This window comes from Barbus barbus (assembly GCF_936440315.1).
Source record: "Barbus barbus genome assembly, chromosome: 7".
NCBI classification, from domain to species: Eukaryota; Metazoa; Chordata; class Actinopteri; order Cypriniformes; family Cyprinidae; genus Barbus; species Barbus barbus.
In genome coordinates this window covers 29160477-29177332 of record NC_136735.1, presented here as the reverse complement: position 1 = coordinate 29177332, position 16856 = coordinate 29160477, and the positions used below count along the sequence as shown (strand labels likewise).

The following is a 16856-nucleotide window of genomic DNA, read 5'->3' as shown; positions in this document are numbered from 1 at the left end:
TATGTACAAGCGCACTCCACTTTAAATGCTGTATTTTATAGAGTTGTATAGCTCTGTATTTTATTACAACCCTTTTTTACATTTTTTGTTGTTGTTTTTTGTTTTACTACAACAGAAAAATGCATTTCACTGTCAACAAGTACTGCTTTTACGGTGTTGATGCACATTCATGAAAGAAACTGACTCAAACGATATGGTTCATTTTAAATGTCGGTTCATTAGGACATTGATGTGATTTTTGTTTTAATTAGTTGTTCTCTTTTTACACACGTGCTTCGTTGGACTTGTCTAGTTGTATCACTGTATTTTGTTTTGTGGTCGTATGCAAACCCCCCTGTATTTGCGCTTTTAGACTGGTTAAAAGGAAAGCGCGAGCTCCTTCGAGACACTCGCGGTCTCCCGTTTCATCTGAACGGTCGAGTTACGTAGAGAGGGAAGTGTTGCAGTGAACGGAGGGGGAAGAGAGAGAGGGAGAGGTTTAGAGAGAGAGGGAGAGACTGCAGCATCATTTGAGGGACGTTCACATGCAGTGCAGTAGGACGTGCAGGTGAGGGGAGGAGGAGAATGCGGGACTTTTTCCTCAAACATTTCACATACATCCACTACGGACTCCGGAGGAATTACTAAAGGCTTTTGTTGCTAGTTCTCTATCCTGCTCACCATCCTTCCATAAGTGGCTAATTTACGTGCTCTGAAAAGTCGAACTGAAAAGCTTTTCTCTTTGTCAAGTTCGCCGTAAAGGAATCTATAAGAGCTTGGCACGCGCGCGTAAGACTGCGGGGAAAGCTTTCTAATTTTCCTCTCGCTGGGGTTTAAGGTAAGAGAACATATAATCTCTGGAAAAGACTTTAGAAAGCACTTTGGCGTATTCCCAGCCAGTAGCGCAAGCTCTGGGATGCGAATGTGAGAGCTGAATTCACAGACAGATCTCTTTTGTGTTCTACTGCATTGCAGTTTAAAACAGTGAAAGCGCGAGAGGAGCCCGCGCTCCGCAGCATCTCAATGAGCCGGACAAAGTCATTTAAACTGCTCAAATCTGACTCCCGTTTACTCCTAAAAGGCACAAAGGAACATTCTTGTCCGTGAAAGAGCTGTAAAGACTTATCGCCGATGCCGAGCTCTTCGCAAAGTGGATGTTTTATTTTATCGTGCTGAAAACGAGACCGGGGAATTAAAAGACTGCAGGAGAAAATAAGATTTTGCCGAAGGAAGCGTTTATAAAGATTAATTGGTGGCGAGTCTGCCTTGGACCAGAGGAAGCTGCAGATAGAAAGAGAGAGAGAGAGAGTCATGGGGAGCAGGAGTGTTGGCGCAGTGCACTCTGCGCGCTGCTACCTCGTGCTTATCCTGCAGCTGCTGACTCAGCTCCCGAGCGCCAATTCAGTGCTGCGCTACCGCGTGCCAGAAGAAGGGCCGGCCGATGTGCGTATTGGGAACGTGGCTTCAGACCTGGGGCTGTCCACCTCTGGGATCGGGACTGGTGATGTCACTTTCGCTTTGGAATCTGGCTCAGAATACTTCAAAATTGACAACGTCACCGGAGAGCTTACTACAGGCAGCAAGAGGATTGACAGAGAGAAGCTGCCGCAGTGTCAGATGATATTTGATGAGAATGAGTGTTTTTTGAACTTTGAGGTGTCAGTCATAGGTCCCCTACAGAGTTGGGTGGATCTGTTTGATGGCCGTATTGTAGTCACAGACATCAATGACAACACCCCCTCTTTCCCTTCACCAGTACTCACGCTGTCTGTTGAGGAGAATCGCCCAATCGGCACTCTCTATCTCCTTCCCACAGCCACAGACCGTGATTTTGGTCGCAATGGCATTGATCGCTATGAGCTTATCCAGGACAGTAGAGATGGGGGGGCATCTTTGCGGCGGCCTGCGAATGGACCGACCAATGGGAACGGTGGTGACCGAAGGAGAGGGTCAGAAACAGGGGCAGGACCTGCCAGCAGGAGCAGCGTGTTTGAACTGCAAGTTGCCGACACACCTGAAGGACAGAAACAGCCCCAGCTGATCGTGAAAGGGCCCCTGGACCGCGAAGCACGGGATTCTTATGAACTCGTGCTACGGGTTCGCGATGGCGGCAACCCTCCCCGCTCCTCACAAGCTCTGTTACGAGTTTCCATCACAGACGTCAACGACAACAGTCCACGCTTTGAGAGAGCTGTGTATGAAGCAGAAATGGCAGAAAACGCCCCACCTGGCACACCTGTCCTACAGGTGCGCGCCACAGACCGTGATGTTGGCGTGAACGGGCAAGTTGAGTATGTGTTTGGAGCAGCGACGGAATCAGTGAGGCGCCTCCTGAGGCTGGATGAAGCATCAGGTTGGCTGAGTGTTCTACATCGTATAGACCGTGAGGAAGTTTCGCAGCTACGCTTCACCATCACAGCTCGTGACCGTGGCCAACCACCTCGCACTGACCGCACTACCGTCGTTCTCAATGTAAGGGATGAAAATGACAACGTACCTATAGTGGAAATTCGAAAAATTGGACGAATCCTTGTTCGGGATGGCGCTGCAATGGTTCCTGAGAACGTGTTGGTAGACACTCCTGTAGCATTAGTGCAGGTATCAGACCGCGACCAGGGAGAGAATGGTGCGGTTACCTGCACTGTGGTCGGGGATGTGCCATTCACGTTGAAACCGGCGGGTGAAACAGCCCTAGCACCTCCACCAGCCACGGACGATGCCTTTGAACGAAACAAAAAGAAATATTTTCTCCACACCTCAGCACTTTTGGATTACGAAGCTACTCGTGAGTATAGTGTCACTATCGTGGCGGTGGACTCCGGTAGCCCAAGCCTCTCTAGTAATAGTTCCCTTATGGTACGTGTGGTGGACATCAATGACCATGCTCCCACTTTTGCCCAGAGCTTAGTGGAAGTGCATTTTGCAGAGAATAATGCCCCAGGAGAACGAGTGGTCACAGTAGTGGCTTCTGATGCAGACAGTGGTAAGAATGCAGAGATTGCATACTCACTGGACCCATCTGTTAATGGAGCTTTTTACATTGATGCCGATAATGGTGATATTCGTGCCACTGGGGCACTAGATAGAGAGCAGAGGGAACGCTATGAATTTCGTGTGATAGCTCGAGATAAGGGCACCCCATCTCTGCAGGGCTCTGCTACTGTTGTAGTCCAGGTCACAGACAGGAACGACAATGCCCCCAAATTTGTCCAGGAAGTCTTCACATTCTACGTCAAAGAGAACCTGCTCACCAATAGCCCCGTTGGCATGGTGACTGTTACAGATGCAGATGAAGGTGAAAATGCAGAGTTGAGTCTTTTTGTTGAGCATGATGAAGAGGAAGGTGGAGAGGAGGGCAAAGAGGGGAAGCAAGAAGTTTTCTCCATTGAAAATAACACTGGAACCATTTTCTCCTCTGCATCCTTTGACCGCGAACGACGGAGCACATACTCATTCCGCGTGCGTGCTGTTGATGGTGGAGAACCGCCACGGTCTGCCACCGCCACCGTCTCCCTGTTTGTCACTGATGAAAATGACAACACGCCATCCATCACATCACCCGCTAATGAATCATACACCCTCCTGCCACCCGCTAGCGGGGCTCGGACTGTAGTCCGCACAGTCTCAGCCTCCGATAGCGACACAGGGTCTAATGCTGATCTCCGCTACGCTCTGGTAGGCGGAAACCCTTCTCATCTGTTTGAGATTGGCTCGAGTAGTGGGGTCATAACCTTGGCAGAGCCCCTGGAGAGAAGACACAGGGGTCTGCACCGCTTGGTGGTCCGGGTCAATGACAGTGGCGTGCCTTCCCTTTGTGCCACAGCACTGGTGCATGTCTTCATCAACGAGAGCTTGGCCAATGCTACGCTGGTGGATGCACAGGTGAGACACATCAGTGCAGCATTGCTGTTCAAATAAACACAAACAAAGGGTAATTCAATATAGAGAAAGAATAACAGTTTGTGCTGTTGAACAATGAGCCAGTGTAGAACATAACCAAATAGGAACAATTAAAGTGACAAGGGTTGAAATTGAATAGAGTCATTTTATTTTACATGAGAGGTTGGAGCAGAGAAGTGAAGTACTTGTCAGAAACTTACTCATAACTTTGCAAGGAAATTTAGCACATATAAATAGCACTTTTTTTTTTTAAATATTGCTGTTGATAAATAGTCATGCATCAAATTGCTTTTGACCCACATTGGATATTGGATAGAAGGAAACACATACAGATGCAAAGATGAAAGATACACAAATACACTCGCATACACATACACAGTCACACTTGCATGCGCAGAATAACTATGATTGAATATCCCAGCCTTGACATGATAATTGAGAAGTCTGGGCCTTGCAGTGGGGATGAATGTGTATGTGTGGTGTGTGTGGTTCAGCAGACAGAGCTGTAAAATGAGGATGCAGTTATCAAAGGGCAGTCACACCATTTATGACTTTCAAATTTTGCTCTCTCTCTCTGTATGTCTCTCTCCCTCTCACTCAGGTGGCCCGCAGTCTTGCAGTCCCCCTCTATATGGATATTGCAGGTGACCCAGACAGCGAGAGAACTTTGGGTAAACAACGCTTGAGCGTTGCCATCGGTGTCCTGGCTGGTGCTGCTGCCGTTATTCTGGTGATCCTTTTGGTTGTGACAGCACGACAGTGTGGGGCACAGGGTAAGAATGGCTATGAGGCTGGGAAAAAGGAGCCAGAAGAGGACTTTTTCAGTCCACAACCTCCTCCTCTACAAGCCCAGGGCTCCCAAAATGAACGTGGGCGCAAACCACGCAGAGACAAGCGTAATAACGGTACTGCCAAATCTGAGCGTTCTTTATACAGTGGAATTATGACGGTGAATGGCTGCAGACGTGGGGGAGGCGATGAAGAAGAAGAAGATGAGGACGCCAGCAGTGCCAGCGAGAGGATTGCAGCACGTTATTGTGCGGCAGCTAACGGAGACCCAAGCAGTCCAAGACTAGGCTCAAGACGTCACCAATCAAGTCCAGATTTGGCCCGCCACTACAAGTCCAGCTCACCTTTGCCAGCAGTGCATCTTCAGCCCAACTCACCACCTGTGGAAGGCAAGAAGCACCAAGCTGTGCAGGAACTGCCCCCCACTAACACCTTCACTGGCAACGGCACCAGTAATGCAGACGCCATGTCACTCAGCTCAGACCAGTGCTCCGATTACGGCTGCCAAACTGTCAAGTACAGCAAACAGGTAAGAACATAAAGATCTATGACTCTGTTTCACCACTGCACTTTCAACAAGTACAAGCAGGCCATGTTCATTAGGGCTGGGTATTGTGACCAATTCTGCGATTCGATTCGATTCTTATTTTTATGGTTTCGATTCGATTTCGATTTCGATTTCGATTCGATTCGATATCGATTAGCTATCAATATTTCATTTAAAATGTTAGTTTTGCAGGCATGGGATCCATATTTTGATAAAAATGCTGGTAACTGAAACTCTCATACTTAAGTTTATTACTGAAATACACATCTACATTAATAATAGGGTGCACACAGTTGTTTTTTTTAGTGGAGCAATTCGAAAGATGGTGACACCTTCAGGACGAGAGGTGAATATTCATATCCTCTTACGTGAAGCACGCGCATTAAGAATCGATTCGGGGATTTCCCGAATCGATATCGTTGCGTTAAACTGAAGATCGATTAAAATCGGAGAATCTATATTTTTTACCCAGCCCTAATGTTCATCAAGTGTCTTAGAATTGTACTAGTTCTGGATCATTTTGACCAGCAAGGAGTAACATTTACCCAAAACATTACAAAGCTTGTCAGGACAAAAGCTTCAAGCTTGAACTAGATTTGGATTCCAAAACTAACCTAAATTCAGTCAGTCCTGTGGGATTTGGCTGTGTTAATATAGAAAACGCTGATAGCCATTGGATTACCCCACACATTTTCTTTGTTTCTTTGAGTACACTTTAATTAGATTTTCTAAGAAATAAGCTGGTGTATATGGAAGCCAGTTTCCACCTTGGAGGAAAAAAAATAAGTGTAATATAATGTTTAAAATAAATAAAGTCAACCTGTGAGATATATTCACACTGTGAGACAAAAATCACAACTGTGGCATGTAACTTAACAACTGTGAAATATAGTCCAATTGTACAGTAGGGCATTATGCCAAGTCACACTGTGAAATATATTCAGATTTCTAACATATAAAGTTGCAATAGTGATATTAAAAAGTCTCAACAATGAGATATAGCCACATTTTGAGATATAATTTCACGATAGGGAGATTGAAATAATGAGAAGTAATAATTGTGTGATGTAGAGTCACAATTACATTTTAGAGGTGGAAACAAGCTTCACTGGATATATAACACATCATTTTATGTGGTTAGGGGCAATATTTTGCCCATATCTTGCCCAGGGTAATTTTATAGTTTCAATGTGAATTCAAGCTTATCTGCTCTTAGTGAAATCCCATCCCATCAAGAACTAAAGAAAAAGCAAAACTAGTTGTAGACAAGCACAAATGTGACAACTACTGCAGTCAGCCTGTACTGTTGTTGTGTTACTGCATGTGGAGTGGTTAAGGTTATATAGTGCTAACTGCCTGCTCTCCTTTCCAGGAGTAGCTACTGAAAATAGACTGTCGAAGAGAGGAGAAATGTAACCCATTTTTTCTCACTCCACCATAGATCTCTTTCCACTTACTCAGTCTCTCTCTTTCTCTCTTGCTTTCTATCATTCTCTCCATCATACTCCCCTTATTTTCCCGTCTTTGACATTCTTTCCACTCCTTTCCTCGTTCTTTCATTTTCTTAGACATGTTTGGAAGTGTTAAATATAGAGCGGAATATATGTCTACCTGCTTTGAGCGGAACTGGCCAGTGTGTTTGACAGCATATGCATGAAACGCTTGAGAGAGAAACCACGCAGACTTGCAGAGTTGTCTTTTTTGACTTAATCTGTCATCTTTATACTTTTATCCAGGTCATAGATTTAATTCAGCATATCCAAACTGCTAGCTTAGCACTTAACGGAAGCATTAAAAAAAGATTACCTGTGCACCCTTTGACAGGCGCTTTGGACTAAGCCTGAACCAAAGGGTGGCCTCGTACTATAGAGAGACATGGTTAAATTGAACACTGGGATCACATTACATTTTCTGACAGGTGTTGGGAGCTTAAACCAAATCCACCGAGGTCTACACATGAGATACTGAGTCCTAAATGACATGTCATTTTTGGTCTTTTTAACATGACTGACAGTCGGATTGTAAATCTCTTTACCCAGAGCCTAAAAAACAGCTGATGCAGTCGTTAGGGAGATGTGCGCCTTGCAAGACCTAATCAATCCATACACGCTGGTGTGATTCTGACCACAGTGGGTGGGTTAATCCAATACGGAGTCAATCCTCTTAATCTGCTGACATTTTTTTTTTCACTGAAAATGCTTAATAGAGAATTTGGATGTGTATTTGTGTGCTTCTGTGTGTGCATTCATACTCGGCCAAGAGTTTGGGGTGAGAGTGTATTAATGCTTACTGGTGGGTTTGTTGGACTCATTCTGACGTATTAATCAATTATTGATCACACTGTAATTAACTCCTCTACCGTGGAGCTTTGTGACCTAGCCTAACTCGAGCTTGGTGTAGACGGTGCGTGTATGAGTGCATTTGGCTTCCATGATGAGACGGTATAGCGTGATGGCAAGCCAATACCCTACCGCTGTCTGAATTTGCAAACAGGCCCGTGCGTGGACGCATACATAAACGGCACTCTCGGAATTGAATGCCGATGAAAATGGAAATCCTTTTGACCTATATCTGTCTCTCTCTCTCTGTCGTGCATCTCTCCTATCTTCTATAAATGCACAACTCAGCATGTTTCTAAGTGAAACTCCGAACACCCTCTTTGCAGCAACGCACTTTTTCTAAAGCCCCTCCCCCGTCCGCCCACTCACGACAACACCTATCGACCGGCTGCATTCTGTCCTCACGGCTGCCCACGTTCCTATCATTTGAATAGACAGAGCGGCAATCAATATACTAGGCTTGTTAATGTTGCGAGCGCTGACACACACCTGCAGACGTGCCGCTCGGGTGTGCAGGGTTAATGGTCAGACAGGTGGGCAGTAGGTGAGCCTGTGTAACTCAACACACACACTCGGGATCAGGCAACAGGTCAGATGGATAGTCGATATACTTGACACTCACACTTGCATGCTCACGGGGGCCATGCGTATGCTAGTGAGGACCGACTCCAGAGATAGATATTATAAATTAATGGAGGAGACCGGTGATGGAGGGGCCAGGAGACAGTGGGAGACACATGGAGGGATACAGAGAGAGAGAGAGAGAGAGAAATGAGGGGAGATTGCTAATGCTCACCTCACTTTTGCAGCGCTGTATTGATTTTCATTGGGAAAGCTTTTACATGGACTTGCACTGCAATGGTTATAAAGGATTGAGAATGATGGTGGAAGTATGTGTGTGTGTTTGTGTGTGTATGTGTGTTTAACCTAGCTATGTTACTGGGGGAAATTGTTGAAAAATGCCTAGAAGTTTTTGCTAAATCTGAAGAGGGATAAAAATCTAATTTTAGGGACATCCTTAAAAGGACAAATGGTCCATTAGGAGACTAAATGATGTTTTAATTCACCTCTAAAAATGCCAAAAGTTAAGTTTAGAATGGAGTGATTAGTATTAATATTCTAATATAAGGCAATTAGATGTCCCCATTTAGACACGCACGTAAAAGTATGATTCTTTCTCTGTTTCTGCATCGTTATGTTTTCTGATTGTCTTTCTGATTACATTTTATGTCAGCCGCTCAATTAAAAGTCATTTACTGCAAATGCATGTACACTTGCAGTACATAAGCTCAGTACTGTGTACTTCCCATAAAATTGTGTTGGACATCTGTGAAACGCAAGGCAATAAAAATGACAGAGAATGCTTTTCAGAGGCCAAGTGTAACGTACTGAAAAATGAGAGGTTAATAATTTATAGATGACACATTAGGTTAGTAACACTGATGGCCATGACCAGATGGGAGGTGTTCTCATGTGACCACCACATATCTTTGCAACAACAGCCATTAGTGCAAGGTTAACTCGTTGTTTATCCATATTCTTTAAGTGAAAATGAATGATAATTGAGAATGGAGGACATGTGTAAAGCAGCCGTGTAAACACAATCTTATATGTTCTTTGTTATATTTACAACGTTCCAAATATGGAGACATTTTTTGGTTTATTGAAAAGCTGTTCATGCAGAGACCTGAAAATCAGTGTGAATTGCAACCCATTTTACGTCCTTAATGTGACATATTTTCAATTGAAACAAGCTTCAGCAAGAAACAATGTAGAGGGGAATCAATTGCATCGTGAAAAGTGAATGTTTTATACCAGAAAACAGTCAACCCAAATGCAAATTTGCTAAGAAAATGCATAAAATCCTGTTTGACTACTGGTTAACATTATTCAATAGCCTCCTTTTTGATGTTAGCATAAAATGGAAAGTAATTTCAGTCAATTCTTTCTTTTGAATAATGGGCAACAATGAGTCATTTAGCATATGATATCCACAAATGTGCATTTAGAAAGTAAACAGGGGTATTTGGGACTTCATGTTGACTTAGTCATTTTAATACCAAAAAAAGCTTTATGGATTATATAAATAAAGCTTTACAATTAACTTACCTCCCACATTCATGCTGTATTTCTTTTCAGACCAAATTGTAATTCTGAAAAGTAAAACTGAAAAGTTAATTTCTTTCAAGTAGGTCACATGGAAAGAAATGCTGGCAAAACACAATTTTATTCAAATATCTTCCTTCAGTGTCCATTAAGGCTTTGTTTGTAGCATTGTATAAATCTGAAATGAGTCAGAAAGTCAAGGCTGTCAGAGTTTTGTAACGCACAGACCTGCTCGCCGACAGGAATTCAGGGTATTCCTTACCCTCATCCTCCCAAACAAGCAGCAACAGAACAAAGAAAACACACACACACACACACACACACATTAAGTTGAGAAGCAAAGGTGCATGAGGGGATGAAAAGTTCCCATCCTCTTACATCAGTTTGTAGCACAAGATCTAGGCCATGACTTTTAACTGTTTCTTCCTCGGTGACCAGACTGGGAACAGTTTGTTTTAGTTTGTCCTCAACATGTAATTACTAATCAGTATTTCATAATATTAATAGCCTATATTTCCATCAGTTTTACTTGATTCATTTATTTATAATGAAATGGCATATAATTGTAGTCAGCAAAATAACATTTTAGTTTATTATATTGTGTTGATTAATATCTTATGAAGTCATCATGCTTAAAGGTGGGGTAAGCGATTTCTGGTAGCCAATGTTGACATTTGTTAACACGCCCCTACCCCAAAAGGGTCTCCGCCCCACACATACGTACAGCTACGATTAGTTCTGTGAAACAAAGCAAATCCAATGTTGCTCACCTATCGTGAAGAAACAAAGCAACCTCGGTGCCCGATCGCAGGCCTTCCCGCTCCTTGAATTCTCTACAGTGCTGGAAACTGATCCGATATTTACACGGGTCCTACTTAATAACGTGTCTTTACCGGACGCAAGCTACTATAGAACTAAACAGGATAGAACTCACCACGAACAGAACATGCCACGACAAATCCGTGACAGTAAACTGCTGTCACGTTCTATTTATGACATATTGACACAAATTTCAAATAATTTTCAACGGTCGCTTTGTCGCGTCCAGAATAGACAGACCGCGTCCGGTGTACGGTGTAGACACGGTGTAAGCCTTCTTTAGTTCTGCAGACGTTTTCCTCTTTTGTTTTTTATCCGCCATCTATATCTTTCTGTCATTGCTCGATTCTGCTAATGTCCGTCCTGTGCACTGATGAGCGCTCTCTCCTCTGCATCATGAGTAGACACGCCTCTTACTGCTGATTGGCTACAAGTTTGTTTTGGTACTTGGCCCCGACTCGTTTTCTAAAGCGCTTTTGAAAAAATGCATACCCCACCTTTAAGAGTTAAGGCCCATTCACACCAAGAACGATAACTAGATTATATGAAGTTATGATAAAGTTCTGTTTATTATAAGCTTGTGCTGCAGTTTTGTCCTCTGCCCCTTTAAATGCTCAAGCGAGTTAAAACAGGATGGATTCTGATTGGCTATCAATGTTTTTATTATTCATCAACTGGAAAAAAAATCTGAAAGTGATTCTAGTGATATTGTTCCTCCATACCGTTATCATTATAGTTGTTGTGTCAACTCTTCTTTAGTTTGGAATGATTTTTAAAACTATATCTTTATCATCATAGTTATTGTACTTGATGGGCCTTCTTTTTTGTGTTTTAGAGACTGTTTAATAATAATAATAATAATAATAATTTGTTACATTTATATAGCGCTTTTCTGGGTACTCAAAGCGCTTTACATAGAAGGGGGGGAATCTCCTCAACCACCACCAATGTGCAGCATCCACCTGGATGATGCGACGGCAGCCATATTGCGCCAGAACGCCCACCACGCACCAGCTTACTGGTGGAGAGGAGACAGAGGGATGAAGCCAATTAGTGTAGGGGATGATTAGGAGGCCATGATGGTCAGAGGCCAGGGATTTGGCCAGGATGCCAGGGTTACACTGTTTAAGATGTTGCACAATGTGCACTGCATTGAATATATTCAGTCAAATTCTTAGTTGCACAAAACTTAGTTTACAGTCGTTTATGCAGTCACTTCATTGTTTGTAAAAGTAATATAACATTTACGTTGTGGATTTTGCAGACTAATCTCATATACTTATATATAGGATGCATCTGAGTGAACATATTAATGCGTCTGCAAAGTGGTTCTATTTACCGGTATTCAGTTCTTCCAGCTAATGCGGGTCAATCCTCAGTGTACTGTGATTGGATTATTTAAATAAATTATTTTCCTATATTTTCCTTCTTTCAAAAACATTGCTAGTGCATTGTTAATATCTTGCAGTGTAGCTGTTTTCTCATCATATTTCAGCAACAGTCTGAAATAAATTAATTTAGTTGAGTTGTTTTCAGCCTTTTTTTTGTAAAAAAAAAAAAAAAAAACTTTTTCAACAAACATTTTTGTTAGTAATTTTGTTGACTAGATGAATACTGACTGGGAATTCTTTGTAAAAAGATGCTAATGGAAATGCTGGGATCAGAATTATTCTTCATAATCTTTCAATGATGCACCATACCCTAGCTCTGCAGCCAAAATATCATCTGGCCAAATGTTTGATGGCTATTATTAGAGATATTCCTGTGCTGGCAGTACTCTAAAGGCATCAATTCTATACAAACTAACACACAAATACACATTCTTACAATTAAACACACATATACACACAAACTAAACACACACCCATAGTAGGCAATTAAACAAACAAACCCACACAATAACACACCTCTTTGTTAGCGCTATGTATTGTGTATTCAGCACACTGCTGGCATTGAGTGGAAAAGCTCGAGCATTTAGAGTCCCAGTGTCATTTCCTATTCAGCTCTTACTGAATTGCATTCATATTTGAGCCGACATTAACTCGGCTCTCCGATTCCCTGCATCCCCGTACTGAAGGTTCTCGAGGGGTTATCCTTTTGTTGTGGTCTGACTGTAGCTCTGTGGTTCTACAGTTACAGTTCAGGGTTACCCCAGTGTCATGAACCAGTCTGAGTATTCATCTTTTATTCAAACACCCCAGGCTGCTTCTGTCACTGCATGTCAGAGAAAGAGAGAGAGAGATGCATGCTTAAACCCCTGAGTAATGAAAGAAATAAAAGATAATAAATATATAATAGGTAATAAATAAATACTAGAAAAAGAGAGAGAGAGAGCAGCTGTTTATGGCAAATTAAGATATTACCGTGTGTTTGTGTGTGTGTGTGTGTGTATTTTATATATATATATATGTGTGTATATATATGTAGTTGCTATATGCATATATTACAATAGAAATGGCAATTTTTGATTGAAAATGTCTGTGATTAACTAGTAAACTTAATTTACCAGTAATTTACCAGAAGTAGTATGCCAGACCTTAAAAAAAAAAGGATTGCAGGTTGAAAGATTAAAACATTGCAGATGTCTCACAAAGGCAGTTACATTTTTCTTGTTGATAAAAAGATACGTTTCAGATACGGTAAAGACTGGGCTCGTTTTACTTTCATAGGTAAGTATTTAAGGTTTCTCTGTGAATCAGGAAAATCTGAAAGTGAGCGCGCTGGCGCACGGAGGGTTAAATCCGCTGCATTTGATTTCAAATTCAATATTGATTTTAGAACTGTTGAAATTATTTACTGTATGTAACGCAAGTACTTTATAAGTAACTGTAATTAAATTACCTAAAAATGAACAGTAACCCCATACTTTACTTTTTCAGTGGATAAGTAATTTAATTACAGTAACGCGTTACTTAGTAACCTTCTTAATGGTTACTTAGTTACTTCTTAGTAACGCGTTACACCCAACACTGCACGTGATACTTACTTTGTCTGGAGCTGACGTTCGTGCACAAAGCGTTGGTATTGATTCATAAATATTTAGGGGACTTTATCGATTTTTTCCGGGATATTTCCTTTGAAAACGAAATTTAACCACAGTGTCCTCAGCTCAGATGACGGGAGATTATGGCGGCTCTTATGTTTATTAGTGCATCCCAAAACAGTGTGTGTTTATGCTAATAAGGCAGAGAGCGTCACAAATGGGCGGGACTTTTTCCCCTCAGTGATGTGCACAGAAGGATCTGAAACAGCTAGTTTGGAGAGACTGTTCAGGATTTATTGGTTTTATTAAAAAATTAGTTGGTGGATTTTTTACATTATAGGCTGGTTATTTTCACACACTGCGTTCCACACAACTGTGTTCAAACACCTAATAAAAGTGATTTTTGCATAATAGTAAAAGTAAAAAAAGTAAAGTCGTGACGTATTGTCAAGTATGGTGACCCATACTCGAAATTGTTGCTCTGCGTTTAACCCATCCAAGTGCACACACACAGCAGTGAGTAGTGAACAAATGCACACACACACACACACACACACACACACACACACACACACACACACACACACACACACACACACACACACACACACACACACACACACACCCGGAGCAGTGGGCAGCCATTTATGCTGCGGCGCCCGGGGAGCAGTTGGGGGTTCCGTGGTATTGAGGGTGGAGAGAGCGCTGGACATTCACTCCCTCCACCTACAATCCCTGCCGGCCGGGGACTCGAACCCGCAACCTTTCGATTACGAGTCCGACTCCCTAACCATTAGGCCACGACTTCCCCACTTAATGAGTCCCCTTTAATGAGTATCTATTTATTTGTATGTATGCTTTCAAGTATTATTAATTTTAAACTGCTATAATGTCAAATTAGGTCAGTGCTTTAAGTCCTAAACACACTGCAAGATTTTCGGCTATCCCAGACGAAAGATTGGCATTGTGAATCAATCGTGGCCAATCAGAGATCGTCGCAATTGCTTCACGATGCCTGTCTTTCGTCTGGGACAGCTGAAAATCGTACAGTGTGTTTCGGGCTTTACATAGCTTTATTAAATAAATGTGTCTTTGTTAAAACTTTAGTTCTATTTTTTATATATCCATGTATGTGATTTTCATAAAAATTTGGGTTACACTTTATTTCGATAGTCTACTTCAGACATGCTACTAACTATAAGTAACTTTGTAACTACATGTCAACTACATGTCAACTAATTCTCATTAAATTGCAACTACATATCTATTAACTCTCAGAGTAGACTGTTAGGGTAGGTTTAGGGTTAGTAGAATAAGTTGATGTATACTTGCAAAGTTTCTAATAGTCAGTATGTTGTATGTTGTGGACCCATCAAAATAAAGTGTTAGAAGATATTAAACAGACAGTCTACTAATACTCTAATGACTGCTAGTTGACATGTAGTTGCAAAGTTACTTACTGTTAGTAGAATGTCTAAAGTGGACTATCGAAATAAAGTGTTACCAAAATTTGTATCTCTGAAATTGTCCATACTGAAGTTGTCCCAACTTTGTCTACATTATTTGTGTGTGCTAGAACAGCAAATTACATGCAAACACTACACTCTAAACAAATTCTGGGTAAAAAAAAAAAAACATTTCTGGTTTATTTGGCAACCCAGCGCTGGTTAAATATTGGACAGAACACATGCTAGTTATTTTGACCCAGCTGGTTGGGTTAAATGTTTGACCCAACATGTCGGGTTGTTATATTTAACTCAATTATTGTTTAATATTATTATATTGCTGGCTTAAAATGGGTTGGGAATTAGAAATCACATACAGAATTTCTAGAGGCAACAGTAAAAATCAAAAGGTGAACATTTATTAATAAGCAAGAACACCCATGTACAAAAATATAAAACAAATTTAATTTATTTGGATGAACAGCCGCCTCGTGTTTCGCCCATAGCTGAAAGATACTGACTCCATAGCCAGCCCATAAACAAAGAGTACTGAGATTAGAGAACATATTTTAACATAAAAATAACTTAAAATCAGTTTTATAATGAATAAAATCAGGCAAAAGGCATTTACAATCAAACAAAATGGCCTTTGCTGATGCATTTAGCTGACTGACATCCCTGTATGTTGCGTTGCATAAAATTAAATCATTTACAGCACAGTAAAGACTATAGATTAAATTAAACGTATACAAACATATATTTCACTGAAGATGTGCAACAAACTGCTCTCTCCTGAAGAGGATGCAAAAGCACTCAACAGCTGGGTTGAAGTATTCCCGCACTGTGTTGTTTCATTGGAGGGAGGGCAAGGGGTGTATATTTTCAGATGTCAGTGAGATTGACACAGTCACTAACCTAGTGGTCTAGCAAAAAATCACTGTGACCCCCCCCACGAACCACAAATCTGAGCTCTGCCTCCATGAATGATGGGGGGGGGGGGGGGGGGGGGGTACATCACAGTATTGGAAATATTTCTGTTTTAAAAGCCAATGGATATCACACAAGCAACGTGCAAACTTTTGGCAAGAGTTATGCCGGTGTCTTAACCTCAGTCAGTTTACTATGCAGAAAGTGAAAGTAAAGAGAATAAAACCTGACAGCGCTTTCGGCATCTGCCACTGCATTAACGGTGCATATTCTTTCAGAGATGACGAGAGACGAATATACTTCAACATATGCTGATAATGCTATATAACTGTCTTAAATTATTCCCTTAAATATTTCTCTTGTGGCTCGTATAGTGAATAACATGAGAAAAAATGCATTTCACGTTAAACAGGTTGTTTTTGAAAATCTGTGTGTGAAATAAAGCTGCTCTTAATTTATATTGATGACTGTATTGTTAATCATTTTAATTATAGGCCTATAAATCATTGTTTAAATTAATAGATCTGTTTTAAAAAAGCCTTTTTTAAAAACATTTTTAATGAGGAGTAAGCTAGTAGCCTAATCTTTTATTGCGTGATGCACTATGAATGATTGCGGGGCAAATTAATTGTAATTTAGTAATAAAATATCCTAATAATAATAGGCCTAATAATAAGAAGAATGTAACAGGACAACATTAATTGGAAATGCCAAATCCTCTTAATATTGCCAATATTTGATGTTTTTGCCAATATCTGGCTATTGTCTATGTAACATGTCAGTTTCTCTTTAGTTCCCCTTTTGACCTTATTTGGTAGTTCCTATTCTGATTTAGTTAATTAGTAATCATCGTTTAGTCCGGTCACCTGTTTTGAGTTAATTATCTCGTTGTCTCCTTTGTTCCCTACTCTTTATAAGTCCTCAGTTCTCCCTCAGTGTTTGTCGGATCTTAAGTTAACTACTGTCTTAGTGTGTGTGAAAGCTGTTCATTAAAGGTGACTCTTTTGTTTATCCGTTCATCG

The 16856-nt window shown here is 41.3% G+C and overlaps 1 protein-coding gene across 1 annotated transcript in view; it reads left to right on the top strand.

Moving 5' to 3' along the window:
* The first annotated feature begins 504 nt into the window (after positions 1–504).
* Positions 505–16856, top strand: part of LOC306872697 (protocadherin-7-like) — a 34928-nt gene continuing 18576 nt past the window's right edge. The window contains exons 1-2 of the mRNA XM_079421448.1: positions 505–3861; positions 4481–5197. Coding sequence (XP_079277574.1) covers positions 1291–3861; positions 4481–5197 — 3288 coding nt within the window. The 5' untranslated portion in view covers positions 505–1290. The remainder of the gene's footprint in view (positions 3862–4480; positions 5198–16856) is intronic.